At 43.9% G+C, this 18,228-nt stretch overlaps 1 protein-coding gene across 5 annotated transcripts in view; it reads left to right on the top strand.

Annotated features, from left to right (window-relative positions):
* Window positions 1-18,228, top strand: part of LOC136718406 (CUE domain-containing protein 1) — a 36,436-nt gene that overhangs the window by 11,269 nt on the left and 6,939 nt on the right. For 2 of the 5 annotated variants that reach the window (XM_066696126.1, XM_066696125.1), the window contains exons 2-8: window positions 3,459-3,636; window positions 11,605-12,370; window positions 13,767-13,894; window positions 14,781-14,907; window positions 15,050-15,281; window positions 16,221-16,292; window positions 18,122-18,211. In XM_066696126.1, coding sequence (XP_066552223.1) covers window positions 12,080-12,370; window positions 13,767-13,894; window positions 14,781-14,907; window positions 15,050-15,281; window positions 16,221-16,292; window positions 18,122-18,211 — 940 coding nt within the window. In that variant the 5' untranslated portion in view covers window positions 3,459-3,636; window positions 11,605-12,079. Of the gene's footprint in view, window positions 1-3,458; window positions 3,637-7,850; window positions 10,333-11,604; window positions 12,371-13,766; window positions 13,895-14,780; window positions 14,908-15,049; window positions 15,282-16,220; window positions 16,293-18,121; window positions 18,212-18,228 lie in introns of those variants that run through there. The other 3 variants (XM_066696123.1, XM_066696124.1, XM_066696127.1) reach the window with 2 other exon arrangements.

The raw sequence follows: 18,228 nt of genomic DNA, 5'->3' as shown, positions 1-18,228 counted from the left end.
GTCCCCATCTTAGATCCACACAAGGATTTTTGAAAGGCTTGGAGTAATTCCTGACCAATGACAGTGTGGCTTTAAGGGTAGAAGGTAGCAGGTAAAGCTGATTCGTGGCTGGTTAGTACAGTGACTCCTTCTATTTTGAGGTCTTGGTCCTATTAAAGAGGTCTCCATTAGGCAAAGTCACCCAAACCACCGATAACTCACCGTGCTGAAGCTTATCCTGGTTTCTGTAACACAAAATGAGCTGGGAGAATAAGACTTCTACTTGGGTATGACATTGTGGCTAATTCACTGGCATTTGAGAGCTGACTGGGAGAATCAGGGCTGGATTTTCAAGGATATAACATCACTGGAGACACGAATCCAGGAGCTTGTGGGTGATGAGTCTAAACACTGCGACATGTCAGGTGTTGGGATGAGTCTGTGTGTCTTTTTGGTGTTGCCAAGCTGCCCCTCTCCTATTTGAACAACCCCCTCTGCTGTGCCATTGGGATTACAGTGCCCAGCAGCGAGGGATGGGCATTCGTCGCCATCACATTGCAGGGTACGAATCTTCCCCAGGTGATGCACATGGAGCAGTGAGTTGTGCGCAGCCTGTGCTGTTCGGCCTGTGTCTGGGCAGCAGCTGTACCAACAGTATCGTTCAACAAGGGATCGCACTTTCCACCCCGCAGCTTGCTTCGTTCGGGGTCATGGGTTAATTTAATTGGAAGATGAGGCTTTCGGTAAGCTTTGCATGGAAGTATAGTGCACAAGGCAAGTGATTTAGTGCAGGGGTCAGCAGTCCAATTGTTTAATTTGCTGGAATCGTGGAATTGACTTCATTTTTGTTTTATTCTCATCTTCTCAAAGTGCACACATTTCTTTTGTATCAAGGAAATGGCAAAAGCTTCTCTTCTCGGTTGTCTAATATGTGTGTGTATGTATATTCAGTAGACGGGCCTAAATTACAGTCAAAAAACCTTTCTATTTCATCCACTGCTGGTATGGCCCTATTGACAATGATCCTAACTGTACAGTGCCTTCAAACACTGCTTTAATGCTCATGTTAAACGGCTGTAACATTTGGCTTGGTGATCCTGTCCATTAGCCCTCTTCTGGCTTGCAGCCAATGTGGGCCATTATGATTTTTTGTTTTATTATAATTTTAAATCACGTCATGTGCGGTAGCGTTCGGCTGTTTCATTTCTCCACACTGGCTACAATATAGAGAAGAAAACAGCCTTTATGCTCTGTATGATGGCAGATGAATATCAAAGGTTACATCACGCTCTGGACAAAGATGGAGGGTCTGGTCCCTGCATGCTAATGATGGTCCTAATTACCATGACTTCCCCAAAGCCTGTCAAGTGCAGCTGTTATGATCACGGAAAAGGCTGATATGCGACTGCTGAAATCTCCCCTCTCTCTCTCTCCCCCTCTGTCTATCTGGAAGACATTCTACCACTGCCTAAAACATGAAACTAGGATACAGTTCTATCTCCATGCAATTATTCAGATGCTCGCACTGGTGATTTTTTTTTTTTTTTCCAAGCCAGTGGCAGGTGCGGTGGGGGAATTAAGTCATTCTAAATCCTTTTATTTCAGATTGTAAAATATGTCTTTGTTTTCTTAGCAATCGCCCAGTGTCATATTGGATGGAGACCTTTCCATTAGGTTTGATATAACGTCGGGCAGACTTCCCACATCATTAGTTTATTACAGAGTGGGCAGATTGCCTGCAAGGGAAAATGTAGGGCACTGTCTAACCACACTGCAGAGGAAATTTTTGCTGTGAAAATGTGACTGCTTTTGACTGTATGGAGCCAATCTGTTGCTTTAGGATCCCATCTGGCATTGCGAAGTGTGAACGAGGTTCATCTTTTACCTGGAGGCATGCAACCCGGCTTATCTCCCATTTAATTAAGTATGTAGTAAATATCTCTTTCTATAATCCTGTGGTCATACTGTGAGACGGGCTGTGGTATTTGCCATTTCTGTACACTGGGAAAATGCCTTCAAAATGGGACAAGAACCCCAAAGCATCGAGATTAAAGTAACCTGCAAAGAGAGAGAGCCTTTAAATGTATTCTTCAGAAGGTCTCGGAAGTAGGCAGCTGTTTGTTGTTGTATGGTTCGTCTTGTATGGGTTTCATTTCGGCGTTAACAGGAGACAGAGCCCAGGCCATTTCCTCTGGGTGCCTGGATGTTTTTGCAGCCGTGTGTGTCTGTTGCACTTTGGCACCGAGTCAGCTTGCTGGAGAATAATAAAGCTCTTCAGGATGAGAGCACATTAACCCTAAGAGGGCTAGATAAAGCTACCACATGGTGTTTGAAGTGTGTTTGGGTTTTTGTGATGCTCCAGTCGTAAGTGATTTGCTTACATCTATAAATTCCATGTTTGGGAACGAAAAAAGATTAAAGAAATGTCTGAAATGCATGCAGATGAGTAATTTGAAGGGCTGCACTGTTTGTGTGTTTTTCATTGAGGAATTAGCAGCACATCTTCAGTTCAGGGCATTATCCAGAGATGGAATAAATGACTCCCAATGCATGTGAACCCCTGTAGGTGCTTCAAGCTCTTGTTTATTAGCACAGAAAAGGCTATGCTCGTTGCTGTATTAATACAGATATCAGGAGATTTGAAAACAATGTGCTTTTCTGTGTTTGCACTACAATTCTTCTACGACGGCTTGCGGCTCACAAAACCCGAAATGGATTGAGCTGCCGTGAAGTGGCAGCACATGCCCACGTCAACACCAGTCTGTGAAATTACAGTAACGAGTTAAACCCAGCTTTTCCAAACCCATTTATTTCCACGAGGAGCCCGGAAGCCGCAAGCTGAGCATATAGATCCGCGGCAGTCATAAAAATACGTTGACCTTTATCTCTCGACTCACTGTAATAGTCGCTGTCAACTGAGAAGGGGGGCATGAGTGTCTCGGTCTCCCTGCTGTCTGATACCTGGGGCTCAGACGAAGTGTCTCTGGGAGGTAGTGTCCACTCACCACCCCCGGCTTGAGCTGGCGGTGTGGTATTGGTGTTAAGGCTGTGTGGCACTGCTGCTGGAAGGGGATGGGGGGCAGGAGATTAGAGGATGGCATCTATGATGACATAAGATGCGATCCGCTGCAGCAGGCTGCCATGGGGATAAAGTCGGGAATTATAATCAATTCAGAAACAACAAAATAACCAGAAACAAACGGCGGGGAGCACCATAATGCTCTGGTAATGAGTTTCTCTTAGAAGGAAACGCTACTCTTTGGCAGTAAATCCATGTATTTTCTTTTTGAATTACTATTATTTTATATTTATTTATGCAACTCTAAGAGAACGGTGATGAATGCAGAACTCTGAACATATTCTAAAGGAAAAATGTATCTTCAGTATCAATTTCTTTTCATGATGAGTTTTATTTTCACAAATATTTCCCTTTTACTGCAGGGAATTTGATATAATTATTCTCTTTCTAACCGTAATAGATATAGAAGGAAGACGGGCATCACCTGGAGAGTAGTGACGGTAGGGGTTCAGGCTGGCCCCGCAGTCCTGTGCCCTGTACTCTTTCCTGAGTGGGGTTTCAGCAGCGACTCGCAATGATGTAACCCTCCGCACCGCGCTCGAAACAAGGGCAGCCAGGCCTCCTGTTACTGTGTGCAGGTAAGCGGCTAGTCATATCCCTGGGACAAAAAGCTGCAGATTCTGATGCTATATATAGCAGGATCATAGGTACAGATTAATATGGCATTGTGAGAATTGGTGTGAAGGCCCACTGTGGGGCCAGTGTGGGCATGTCAGGAGCTCTTGAAATTAAACCTGTAAGTATATATCGTGGGTTGGCAAACTGGATTGGTAACCCTTATATTATTGATAGAGCCGTGGAGGGAGATGTGTTTTTGAAGACAAACACTGTCTTGTTATGTTACCTTATGTTATTTCTCCCTCCACTACATCCAAGTCACAAGACGAAATTAAAAACTCTAGAAATGACAAATTGTCCATCGAGGAGTGACCTACGCAAGAGGTTGACCTGGCTTAGCGCGGACTCGGCACTGACAACACGCACGCACGCTCATCCGTCGGCGTCCAGTGTCGAATCGTAAGCAGCCGTCCCTAATTTCTGCATCTATTCCACACAGGCTCCCGTTTCAGAGCGTTATCTAGGGTAATGAGAGCTCCAGGTCAATTTTCCCAAGGAAGTGGTAGATCTGAAAATGATGCATGAAGCACTGTAATAGAGAGGCCGAGGCGCACTAATGCAGCGTTTCATCATGTCACAGAGAAGCCTGGCTTAACCAGGTCACCTCCAGCTGAACAGCCAGGAATCCAATCTCCCCACGAACACCTGTTCCCTCGGCGTTGCCAGGCAGGCAGGAAATGGGCTCCTTAACGGCTTTGTAACTGTATCTGAAGAGGCGTGGCACACCTTGTGTTCTTTGTGAACATAACAAATGCATCAAAGCTCTCAAGGCTGACAATACAAAACAGTTTCGGCTGGGGGTCACATAGTGCATATAGCTACATGTGACACCTTGGCAAGAAGTATTCGTGAAAGGCTGCACGTCTAAAGCAGAGTGATCCACGGGAGCTTTTGTGCCCGGTCGAAGGAAAAGCTGGTGGTGACTGGCTTTTAAGATGCTTCTTGGTTATGCTTTGTTTGGTTTCTGCCTGGAGCTCTCCCAGAATCACCCACTCTGTGAAGGCGTTGGATCAGACTGTGATGTCCCTGATGATGTGGTGATATCGTGATGCTAAAGGGTACTTGTTCAGGGGGCCCACTGCACACTGGCTGCCGTTGCTGATTCACAGTGTGAGAGAGAGAGAGAGGCGTCCCACTGGCTCAGAAATTAGTGTTCAGAGATCACGAATTACAGCACAGTGGCCCCACCACTGCAAGGGGACAGCTGCCCTGGAATCACTTGAATCACTTAGTAAGAACTATTACTGAAATCTGGCTAACATCTTGTAAATCTACATTGTTACGCAACTTGCTTGAACTCCGATCCGAGTCCTGATCTTCATGTAATTTTTAACTGTCCTGAACTGATTGGCTTGATATATACCTTCTATATGACTTGGAATTCCTTCCCTCACTCACCATCCCCTCTCCTGGAAAATTACTCATTGTAAAGTGCTTTAATTACATCAGATGAATCAATCGAGACCAAATTCCCCATTTACAGCCACGACCCGATCAAGAGACTCTTATCAGTGCAGGAGTAGATGCACGATACAATGCAGATTTTATAATTGAAACGGTACGTTGTAAAGTTCTCTGGTTTAAATTGCCCTGATGCAAACATGTTTATATACATCTAATATGTTTATATACATGTATGTATAATCAAATGCTGGTGGATGCAAAGGTTGTGCACTCTTCTTTTACAGCAAAGGGTTAACTTGATGCATAGTAAAGTTATATTGCAGACAGTTGTGATATTCCACAGGGAAAGGAAAGAAGAATATGTTTATCAATTACTCCTGCTAAACTAGGAGGCATCTAAAAGTCATTAAGGGCTGTGAAGGCCTTCATCTCCTCACTTTAAAGGTCCCCCTTGGAGCCACTGCTATTTGGTGCATTGTATTTATTCCCCCCCTCCCCGCAGAATGCCGATGCTGCCACAGCAGAGTAGTTAGCCTGAATTGTAATGTAATGCACACTAATGTTACATGTGGGGGGCAGATTTAGTACTGTCATGGAAAGGAGGCAGGCATGCCAGCAAATTCCTGGAGAACATGGAGAGATGAAGTGCGGATTGCATCAAGAGGTGCAAATTAAATATTGAAGGCCCCTCTGGTGTCCGCATCTATAAAACTTCACTCTGCAATTATGTAGGAGACAACTGCTTTTCCTGGCCTTGATCTGTGATTTCCTGGAAATGCTCTTCCCCTTTCTCTAAGAGGGACATAGATAATGCAGAGAGCGATTCTGTGGCAGAAATCCCCGCATGTGCGCTTGCTTTTCGAAATGCAGAATGATGTACGGTGTACGATGTGCTGGCATTCAGAGACGGCAAACCAAAAAGTCTCTTTCAGAATCGACATCAAACATGAAGTTTTCAACCGCTTCAAAGTCAACGTTTAATTGGAGTGAGTGAAGATCAAAAAATCTGGGTGAATATCTCAAAATGGTATGTAGGTTAAGTGGTGCTTGTTAATTGTTGAGGGGGGAAGCAAATCCCATGTGAAACTAGTCTGATTATGTAGATAAATAAGAGTCCCTTAGGATTATGCATTTGCTTAGAAGCATAACTTTGATCAATGCAATAATATAATTAAGAAGTGATGATGCAAAGATGTCCCTCTCTCTTGATTTCTTGCAGAAGCCTTGAATTAGTACGTGGTGCTCGTCTCTTTGCGTGGGTATGATTGGCATGCGCAATGAAGAAACAAAAGCCACGACGTTTTTGCAGCTGCTGCTGGAGCGAACACGGTGCTCCAAACCGATAAAGCACCCAGCCGGGCTAGTCCGAGGTGACAGCTCCCCACGCGAGTATCACGGGGCCCTGCTGCCTGGATCTAGCCGAGCATGAAAGCGATTACCCATGGCTGCCAGAGCACGCCAGCCACAGACACCCATAGTGGGCAGAGAGGGGCCAATGGCAGGAAAGCAGGTTGGTCAGAGGCGTCCCAAACCTGATCCAATCGGGGCCACGGGGTCCGAGGCTGATAGAGATAATACTAGAGGATCCATTCTCTGCGCATTGGCTTGGCTTTGGTCTGAATGAATTGAAGACCTGCTGGCTGAGCTGGCTCTTTTACATGCTCGATTTAGGGAAATAATATGAAGAAAAGGATTTCAGTCTCACAGTTTACAGGTGCAAACTACTACTGTAAAAAATGGTCAAACCACCCCCAGAGCAGATGTCATTAGCAGATCCAAGGGGGGATAATGAGCAATTCCCATTGGTGTTGGAGCAGACACTATTTCTGCTGTACAGAGAGGTGATATGATAATTAAATCAAAATAGCTTTCAATTAAGGAGGATACCAGAATAAATATAAGTGGATCATACATAGTTTTTTTTTTAAACGCAACTTCCTGCAAATAGTTAATATCTAGAAGACGCCAGGCAGCCTTTTGTATCGAACCAGTTTAGGATACAGCACTTTGTTTGTGGCAGAAATTCATTTTATGCAAATCGGATGCAGGATCACTGCTCCCTGTATAGTCAGCTGGACCCTGGCAGTGCCATGTGGGGCGGCTCGGAGCTGCTTTGTTCCTGTAACAGTGGTTTCTCTTCCCAGCACAAACGAGGGCACCATGCCCTGGTACAGAGTTGTCTTCCGACCGGCGGCCTTGAGGCTGTTGAGCGGAGGACACATTTTTTGCATTCCTTGAGGTTTTAGTTTTTTCTTTTCTGGCAACCTTTTTTTTAAATGGAAACCAGAAGTCATGAATCTTGGCGCTGTAACTCAGAAGACGGCTCTGCCTTCCCTCTCCTTCTCTAACCCTGCACTCCCGTTCCTTTATCTTTGGCCAGAGCGGTAATTCATCTTGTGGAAAATGTTACCCTCTGTGGGTGAGTGGGCTAACTGACTGGCTGTAGACCTTTCAACATCATTAAATCAAATCCTGTTCTGATGGCAAGTTTCACGAAAAGTGTGTCCATTTAAATCAAATAAAACCACTGAAGTTATTGACAAATAATTAGAGCTGTAGAGAGCCTGGTTGATTCCATAATATGACTAATTAGTTGGTTAGTATCAGTATTGATTTTGTCTGAATTAAATTAAGCTCTTGCTAGAGTTTTGTAAAGCCAAATAAAGACCCAGGACATGAAATAATGTAATATTGGTTTGTTTTAGTTGGCATTTTGTACATTGCATTAAATTAAGGGATTTAATGTTAAATGATCTGAATGTTTTTTTCTTTTAAATATTGTTATTCCACAAGTGAAATCTGAAGAGGCAATTTGACATCTAGATGTTTTAATGCAATTCCATCTCTGAGAGAAGTACACCCTGTCCTGGTTACAACAGAAATGTTATTTCCCAACCGGTATAAGCCTTCTTAGTTAATCGGCTCATACAGTTTACGACTGCGCTGAAATTGCCACCTGAATCTCTCTCTGCAAAGGACGATGCACACGGCAGACAATATGTTTCTTATAGTCTGTGATGGGACCTCGGTGATAAATCTACTTTGGCAGCTTCAGACACACTGAATTATTCATGAAAATTACCAAAAGAATCATCTGAATGCTTCTGTAAGCTATCTATATCTTTTAAGAGCTTGTTTAAATAACATGTGCACCATTTACTTTAATAGCTTTGGACCATGGGCCAGTTTAGTGTCATAGGATATTGTATCGTGTATTGATCCTGCCGAATTCGCTGACTGACTTGCAGAGGATCTACAGAATTTTTCCAGAGTAAAACTATGGTCCCTGATGCAGTTTTAAACGTTTCATTTCCCAGTGAGAGGCATGCGATCGACCAAGTACTTGAACAGTCAAAGTTTTTCTAGTGTTATCAAGGCTTAACAGTTGGTTTAGGGATTTATATTCTCTTTTATAGGTTACCGCGCCTTTTGATTTTTCACATCCTCGGCTCTGCAATCATCATAAAAACAAGAGCTGCTACAGTACCCTTTGTATATGACCTCTGAAGCAAGGAGGAGGTGTGAACAGGCGAGTGTACTAGAATAAGTTGGCTAACGCACAAAAAAACAACTTAAGTATGAAAAAAACAATTGTATATAAAAAATAAAAAAAAAGTATAGATGCCATCAGAACCCATTCCAGACCGTCAAACTCAATTTGTGTGTCTGTGTGGCAGGGTTCTATTGACCCTGTAATCAATAGACAGGGCAATTGAGCAAACGGATCTTATTTGTGGAATCCGCAAGCAAGACAGAAAATGCAATCGATAGAAGAGGAGGAAAGAAAACGCCACTTGCACACTTACTAATGTGCTCCACCACATTCAGATGCTGTGGGTGAAACAAACGGATCTGTCAAGCTCACTGCAACTGTAAGGATGTAGACAATGTTTTTTGTTTTGCTATATCAATTTGACTCTGTACTTTGAACCTTTTATTTTTCTATTATGGTTTGTAGTAGTAATACAAAACAAAGTGGAACAGAGCCGGAGAGAGGGTGAAGTAGGGGGTGTTTTTGAATGCAGCAGACAGTCTTTTTATTGCTATTGTTGTTGCTTCATTGTTATCAAAAGGAACATTATGAGCAGAACAGGGAATGCACTTGCAGACTCTGCTGTTCATATCAATCTGTGCTGAATATCTCTGATCCTAGAGGGTGGTTGTATATTCTGGGTTTCATTCCACCTGAGCTCTTAATTACATAATTCAACTGTTACCATTTTCCTCTTAAGCTGCTGCTAATTAAAAAAAAAAAACTAAACTACAGCCCCTGCTGGATTGTGGTTCTCCAGCATGTAAACATGATGTTTTTTGTTGTTGTATAATCATTGTGGTGCACTTCCAGTACATCTCCTCAACTGTAGAGGAAGAACTTGAAAGATTGTGTGCTTATCCACAGCAAACGCGCTCCTCAATGGCGGTTGAGGAAAACGATACTTCTTGCACCTCTTCGGAGGGTCTGCCATGTTCTTCGAAGACGATTCACATGATATGCGATACTAATTTAAAATGGCCGTGTTCATGGAAGCAGATGCGTTGCAGTTTTTGGAAATATCTGGGAGATGAAGTCAGCTTGGATATACACAGGTCAAATAGCATTCCCTGAATTCTCAATTTGCAAGCACTACATTTTGATTTGAAATAGCTATATATTCATCAGTTGCAACCTTATTTTGATATACCTGCTCTGAGACAGGACTCTTCAAGGAAATTAGTTTGATTTATCTTTTCTCATTCTCATGCACAAAACCAATAATTATGGAATCACACTCCATAACCTACTTAAAACCGACCCACAGCAATAATAAGGAACCAAAGTCCTTTACAGTCTGTGTAAAGATATGGCCAAGATCACTTAAAGGACTCGGTTTCCGACATTTAAATGCAGCTCTGTGCTCTGCTTGTTAATATTTAGTTTTCTCCTGTCTATAAGTAGCGTCTAATGAATGCAACCCTGCAGCTCTCTTAACCTACTTAAGATCAGCATGTTTCAGCCCCTCTGGCCAGCACTATGCGATTGGCACTGCCCCTCTCCCGGTCTCCGCTCTGCCCGCCTGGCTCTGGCAGCGGATTTGTTGTGCCCAGAGATGGAAGCATCTCTATAGAAACCAAGAAGCGGAGCTGGGCGGTGAGAGTGGCGAGAGGCTGCGACGATGCACTGAATGGACAGGGCTTGGAGCTTGCCACAGCCCCGAACAGAAATCCTAAAGCGTATCATCCACATGTTGTTTTATACACCATAAGCTATCCAGGTGTGTTTACGCCCTAAAATCCACCCATGAACAAGTCGCAATCAATTTCTTTTTTCTTCATCCAAGCTTTCATAGAACAGTCCATTGCTAGACAGTAAAAAAAGTAATCTAACTGGGTAGCTTGTTCCAGATTCTGTGCCACTCATTTTCATTGATTGTCCTCTTGATTGTCCATGGCTCCTTGTTCCTCTGTGGATGCTTTACAGTGAGGGAAAAATGTATTTGATCCCCTGCTGATTTTGTATGTTTACCCACTGACAAAGAAATGATCAGTCTATAATTTTAATGGTAGGTGTATTTTAACAGTGAGAGACAGAATAACAACAGCAAAATCCAGAAAAAAGCATTTCAAAAAATTTATAAATTGATTTGCATGTTAATGAGTGAAATAAGTATTTGATCCCCTATCAATCAGCAAGATTTCTGGCTCCCAGGTGTCTCTTAAAGGGAGTGCTCCTAATCTCAGCTCGATACCTGTATAAAAGACACCTGTCCACAGAAGCAATCAATCAATCAGATTCCAAACTCTCCACCATGGCCAAGACCAAAGAGCTGTCCAAGGATGTCAGGGACAAGATTGTAGACCTACACAAGGCTGGAATGGGCTACAAGACCATCGCCAAGCAGCTTGGTGAGAAGGTGACAACAGTTGGTGCGATTATTCGCAAATGGAAGAAACGCAAAATTACTGTCAGTCTCCCTCGGTCTGGGGCTCCATGCAAGATCTCACCTCGTGGAGTTTCAATGATCATGAGAACGGTGAGGAATCAGCCCAGAACTACACGGGAGGATCTTGTTAATGATCTCAAGGCAGCTGGGACCATAGTCACCAAGAAAACAATTGGTAACACACTACGCCATGAAGGACTGAAATCCTGCAGCGCCCGCAAGGTCCCCCTGCTCAAGAAAGCACATGTACAGGCCCATCTGAAGTTTGCCAATGAACATCTGAATGATTCAGAGGAGAACTGGGTGAAAGTGTTGTGGTCAGATGAGACCAAAATCAAGCTCTTTGGCATCAACTCAACTCGCCGTGTTTGGAGGAGGAGGAATGACCCCAATACACCTACCATTAAAATTATAGACTTTTCATTTATTTGTCAGTGGGCAAACGTACAAAATCAGCAGGGGATCAAATACTTTTTTCCCTCACTGTATATTAGATTGTTGATCATAAAGATTTGACACCTTAAATCATGATGTTCAGCTTACATAATTTAAGTTGTTTTGCAAGTCTTAACTGTGATCTTTGTATTTGTATCTTTCGTGCAGGTGCTGAGATGATGGGCTGATGAAGGTGGACAATTGCTGGTGGCGGACAGAAACCCTTCCTCAGGACTGAAGATTCGTTCCCCGGGGCGTTCCAAGGGCACAAAGAAAGACGCACAGACTTCTTGGAGCCAGCTGTGGAATAAATCGATTGGTTTCACATGATGGAATAGGATGCTTACCTGCTAATATATCATAATAACCAGCAGAAGGAAAAAGAGAGAATACAGGGGTGATTTAAATTAATCGAGAGCAGAGAATAAATTGAAAGCGATTGTACAGACTCATGTTGCAGGGATGATAACAGGGTAAGGGTGGTGGGGGGAAGGAGAGGAGAGGAGCACACAGAGAAAAGACGAACGAGAGGGAGGGGAGGGAGAGAGTGAACGGGCCACAGTGTGGAGCCACGTTTTCTCAGGAGGCATTGCCAGCCGAGAGGAGGGAGAGGAGGGCCGTTGTGAGGAAGTCTCTGAGGAGGATGACCAGCCTGTTCCGGCGGAGCAGCAGCAATGGCGGCTCTAGGGGCGGCTCCGGAGCCGGGGAGCTCAACAACAGCCGGCCTAACAGACAGGTGCGCCGGCTGGAGTTCAACCAGGCCATGGAGGACTTCAAGACCATGTTCCCCAGCATGGACTATGAGGTGATCGAGTGCGTGCTGCGGGCCAACAACGGGGCCGTGGATGCTACCATTGACCAGCTGTTGCAGATGAGCATCGACGGGCCGGGGTCAACGGACAGCTCGGACTCCGAGGACAGCATCCCCCCCGAGGTTAGGCTGGGGTCATGGGTCACTGTTGTCAACTCCAGGGATGGAGGGTTGTCTTTATTCACAGGGCACAGTCCTCGACTCTGTTATTGGGTTCGATTTATTATTCCAGTGATATTTTCGGAGCCAAACGACCGAACGTCACTCTAAGGCAGAGCATTATTCTTGAGTTTCTTTGGGAATCTGAATGGAGACACTGTGCTCCTTGCAATGAATTTGATTCGATCACAAGTCAAGCGGAAGACTTAATGCGCTGCTTCCACTGCTACATAACAGATTATACTTTCGTCTCTGGGCCTCCAGTTTTACGGTCTTCAGTGCAATTTGTGTAGTTGACTAATTTCTGAGATGCTGCTCACAAATAGCATCCTTAACTCTCTTGCGTCTTCACTTCATCTCACAAGGCGACGCATGCAGAGAGAGGTGTAGTGTTTCATATTTGGGAGTGCTAGGGTATTTTGGCTTCACCAAGACCCAAGTCAGGATCTTCAGAAACCTGGTCGGGGAGCCCTTGTGGTCCTGAGAGACCGGGAGATGGTCCACTTTAGGATCAGATCATCAAATCAAAACAAGTCTGTAATCTCTTCCCCTTCCATAAATCTAAATGTCTCAAGCTTACTCGGATATATCGGGACAGGTCTAGTATTTCATTATGAATATGAGTTGATGTTAGTTTTAACTGGAGAGAACCCGTCTGAAAGCTTTTGTCAAGGATCCCCCAGCAAGTCTCACTACACGCTGAATCAAAATGAAACGCAATGCAAGATAGATTTGGTATGATTTGAAAGACCGGTATTTGAAAATACAAAAGGGATAGATAACATACCCAGCCTTTTAATAATGTAACCTTTTGAAATCCAACCCTGTGCTTATACCACTCAAGGTTGCTTAAATGTAATAATTCAGTTTAATTAAATCAGTAATGTTAAATCATTTGGTACAGAAATTGCATTCAGTTCAAATACACTTCAAGGATCTTTCTTTTATACATGTGGGCGACACATTTTGAAAATATTAACTGCTATTCAGTGAATCCCTCTTTGAATGTTTGTCTGGAATGTAATATTTATGTAGCGTTGTACGAGTTTAATCATTTCGCTGACTTAACTAACCGCCCTTAAACATCCTTGGATTAATTTGTTTCGGTGTGTTACAGTAAAATGCACATTAGTGCAAGTCGCTACACCTGGCACATTTCCTTACCCCTGGGCCTTTCAGGGGGAGAACAGTTTAGGAACAAAATGTACAAAATTAAGTCCGTTTGCTAATCCAAAGTAACCCAGTCCCACTGATTTTTCAGTATCGCCCTGGTTTTCATTTCATCTTTGATATGCTCTCCTGCTCACTCGGGTCTGATTTCTGAATGCCTTTTCTAACATTGACTTGTCCGTCTGTCTAGATCCTGGAGCGCACGCTAGAGCCAGACAGCTCTGATGAGGAGCCCCCTCCCGTTTACTCCCCACCCACCTATGACATGCATATCTATGACAGGAAGTACCCTGAGGCCCCGCCCACTCCTCCACCCAGGTAAAGCAGGAGGGGGCCGTCCAAGGAGTGTAACTTGTCAAGGAGGGAGTTTTAAAATTAACAGACAAGGAAAGGTTAATACACTCTGAGGGGTGGGGGTTATATACAAGTGTAAGTCATGTCAAGTCATGGGTTTTAATTTTTAGTTTGTGTGGCAAAGGTATCCACTCTATTGCATTGTGGAGTCTGTGCATTGTGTACGTGAAATTTTAATAAAGCTTTGAACAGTTAAATTGAAGTAGATCAATGGCTAATTGGTCAAGTTAAATAAAAGTTGGAGATATAGATGATATAATGATTATTTTACGTTACAGTAACAACTTTAAAGATCTATGAACTACAGACGTTTTCTGCTGTTCTTGTATAGACATTCCAAAGGATAGCGGTGAATTATTTTTAAGTCGCCACCTGGTGTCAGCCTGGAGCAACTGCAGCGCCGGCTTATATATCCAGGGGCCTGACAGAGACTGATATAATTACCGTGTCACCAGCCCCGATTGGTAATGAACCTTTAGATAATGTAATTGATGGTATGGCCCGAGGCTTGCAAATCCTGTAATTATGGTGGTAATGGAGTGCTGACCGGGTCTCGATTACGGTGTGTACGAATGCATTAGCAGGAGAGAGCGAGAGACGACAGACGACCAGATTTAAACTGTGAAAGTGTGTGTGTGTGTGGACGTGACAACACGTCTGGCTATTTTTGACTCTGGCACTCATCTGTTAGCAATATTGGGGAAGGTGGGGTTGATTTTCAAAGAGTTTCGGGAAGATGGAGGTCACGTGTGCATTCTTCAATTTATAATAAATGTGCATCAGTAGCCCAATCTTGTTGGGAGGGGCATTTAGATCTTAGTGTGATATCCTACCACCCCATCCCTTGCAGGTTTGAGGCTCAGGGCCCCACAGGCCCCTGGGTCCAGCGTAGCTACAGGAACTGGAACCCTCCTTTGCTTGGTAACCTCCCGGACGACTTCCTGAGAATCCTTCCTCAGCAGCTGGACAGTGTGCAGGTAACTTCCCCCACCCATGCCACTCAGACTGATTTTAGTTTTTTGGTTTACAAGCAGAACACGGTCAGTGCCTCCCTTCTTTGTGGTTTCATTGACGCATATGAAAATCCCACTGATGTGAGCCATTTCTCCGTCCCTGCAGAGCACTCAGGGCAGTCTTCCTCAGCCGTCCTCGTCTTCGTCCTCCTCGCTGTCCTCAGCGACGCAGAGCCTGGCGCCGGGGGGCGGGGGGGCGCAGGTGGCAGTGGGCACGGAGCAGGAGCGCAAGCTGAAGCAGTACCTGGAAGACGAGCGCATCGCCCTGTTCCTGCAGAACGAGGAGTTCATGAGGGAGCTGCAGCGCAACCGCGAGTTCCTCATCGCGCTGGAGAGAGGTACGGCACCGCGGAGGTGGTGTGTGTGTGTGTGTGTGTGTGTGTGTGTGTGTGTGTGTGTGTGTGTGTGTGTGAATGAGGCCAAGAATTTAGACGCTGGCCTGTCTACCAGAGAAAGAGGCCAGACCTGAAACGCAATGCTTATCCAGCACCACCAGATCATCTGAATTCAGTTATGTAGTGCTTTCATGATTTCAAAGGGCTTATCACAAAGCCTTCAGTGACTGAAGCCAAATGTGGCAAACGCAGGATTTCAAAGTGTTTCTGAAGTCTTAAGTGAGGATTACCATTTCAATGTGCTTTCTGTGTCTGAGTGGAATACGGGGAAAAGCTGAACCGTGCTTTATGTAAACAACCGAAATGGACAACTTGTGGTTAAAACCAGTAAAGCAAAACTAGATTGATAGGAGAAAGAGATCTTGGGAGAGATTTCCAAAGTTAATGTGAAGTTCAGGAGAAAATAACCAAATCGAGGTCATTGTGATACTGACACGTTGACCTTGATGGTCCATATTAGGGTAACACACTGTGTACGGAAGAAATGAAATCATCTTGTATTGCTTCGGTGCTGACTCCACAAGTCTGTCTGTCTGTCCGTCCATCTTCCCCTGAACACCTCACCATCCAACATGGCAGAAGAACTCTCAAACCTGCACCACAGAGCCAATGGAGACATCTCCAGTAGGGGTCTTCTGCTTAATTTCTGCGTTTCCTCCATAGCTTGGGCCTTAAGGAGCCGCCGGCCCACAGATTACTGCTTCCGGGTCATTTTAGTCGGCACTGTACCTTCATTGTGTCTGTTGAACATGGAGATACCATTGTGCTCACGGGGTATAAAGCCCGCTCACCCCCCACACAAGCTACCGAAAAACGAAATTGCTGCCGCCAACTGTCTTGTTTCTGTCATTGCCATCATAACATCGGCTTTCTCTGTTTTAGATCGGCTGAAGTATGAATCAAAGAAATCCAAGTCCAATCATTCATCAGCTAGCATGGAGAATTCCCCAGCAGGTACATATCATTCATTTAATGCCGCAGTGCAGGCCACACAGCAGCTGTATATTTCAAACACGTGGGTTTTCATACGCCAGCATCTGTGAAGGCAAAGTGCGGTGAAACTGTCCACACCGATTGATCGATCGTGACACAACCTCTGAGGGCCGCAGAGAAAGTAAGCGGCCGTGCTTTCACTTATTAAAATGAATATCATAGTATGTATAGTGATTTTTATATTTTGTTTTTTTGCTTCTGTGTACGGCTGGTCTATGCCCCCGAAAAGGTACTTTTACATCTTGCTTGCACAATCAGACTGTTTCTGTGTTTCTGCTCAGAACAGCCCAACATACATTTATTCCTCTTGTGATGACTAAGAGAATATCTTTTACAAAACACCTCAAAGGACAGTTCAATACACATTTGTTGTTTTCGTCACATTTTCTCCATTTAATTTTGTTAATCCCACTTCTTCACCCTGTTCTACTTTCTAGATGTCTTGCCATACCAAGGGACAGAGAGATGTTCTATGGGTTATGATAGTATGTTAAATAAAACATTATAGTTACAGTGGAAAAGACCTTACTGGGAATTAAGTATGATATTGTTAAAAGTTTTATTACCCCAGCAACACCGTAAACTTTATATTAAATTGTCTCAATGTTATGATCCGTTGCAGTGCAAACAATTACCTACATTTCACTAGACTCAAAGCTGTGGTGTATTAGGCATTATTCTTAACGATGCATATCAAGTTTACAGATTCCCATTTCTCTGTCCGTTTGTCATAGTTAAATTTGACCCGGGGATGACTTTTGCCTTGATTGGTTTATGCAAAACGTTGCATCAAAGATGTTCAGCCAAATTATGTTATGTATTTTATACCTCAGAAAATGTAGCCTCAGGTTGAGGTTTTATTGGAAATTAAATAAGTTATGCTCTCGTATACGAAACCATCACCAGTTCATATGGTAATTATAATGTTTCACGTTATTAAAATATCATAAAAACAAATGCCCATAGCTATCAAGCTAATAAACGCATGGTTTCCCAAAAGACGGCCAACAATGATTTATAATACTCACAGTTTAACGTGTTTTATATTCTCCATCTGTTTAGCTTTTTTGTAATTTCACATTTTCTTCCGTTATCTACTGTTCCCATATTGGTTTATTTTTCACCCTTATGAGTTTCCCCAACAACACATGCTACATAGGTCATTACCAGCTCAATACGTGGATAATTAGTAGTGTTTCCATATAGCTGTAAATTGGGCTCTGCCTCTATCATCTCTCAACCCCCATGGCCAGTATAAATAAATACATCTGCAACTCCAAAGATCTGTGAGGAACACGCATATAAACGCAACTTGTCTGGGTGTTCACATGTATTTATGTGCTTCCATGTTTGCCATTCAGTTGCTGCCAGCACTTGCAACATATTCAATTTTGCAAAGCTAATCATGACATTTATCTGAAGCCCTCTCTCTACCAACTACATTTTAGACTTCTTCAACTGGGGGGGACTGATGCCATTAGGAGAAGTTTGTACAACATTTTTGCGTCATGTTCCTATTTTGAATTCTTTGCAAATTGAAAATTAAAAGGGAGATCCGTATTCTATTTAGCGCTCGGGCAACTTGATGATTTTAGCCAATCGGCAGGTCTGAAGTAGCTATTGCAAGGTCACGATATCCAGGACGTTTGCGCGCGCGCGCGTGTGTGCTGCTGCCTGTGCCAGCCCTCAGAGATCCGATAATTAAAGATACATTGAAGCAAACATGGTGTTAAGTAGGGCTGGCTCAGTCCACTCGCTGCGAGTTTGTCACGGTGGTGTTTTTATTCCAGGAGATCATTGTGCCTCAGGGTCCGGGGAGGCCTGCACTGCCGTCTCGGACGATGCCATGTTCCGAGACAAACTCAAGCACATGGGGAAATGTAAGCGACCTGCGTTG

The sequence above is a fragment of the Amia ocellicauda genome, chromosome 22 (genome assembly GCF_036373705.1).
Source record: "Amia ocellicauda isolate fAmiCal2 chromosome 22, fAmiCal2.hap1, whole genome shotgun sequence".
NCBI classification, from domain to species: Eukaryota; Metazoa; Chordata; class Actinopteri; order Amiiformes; family Amiidae; genus Amia; species Amia ocellicauda.
Note: the sequence above shows the minus strand (reverse complement) of the source record. Positions and strands in the feature narration are given on the sequence as shown.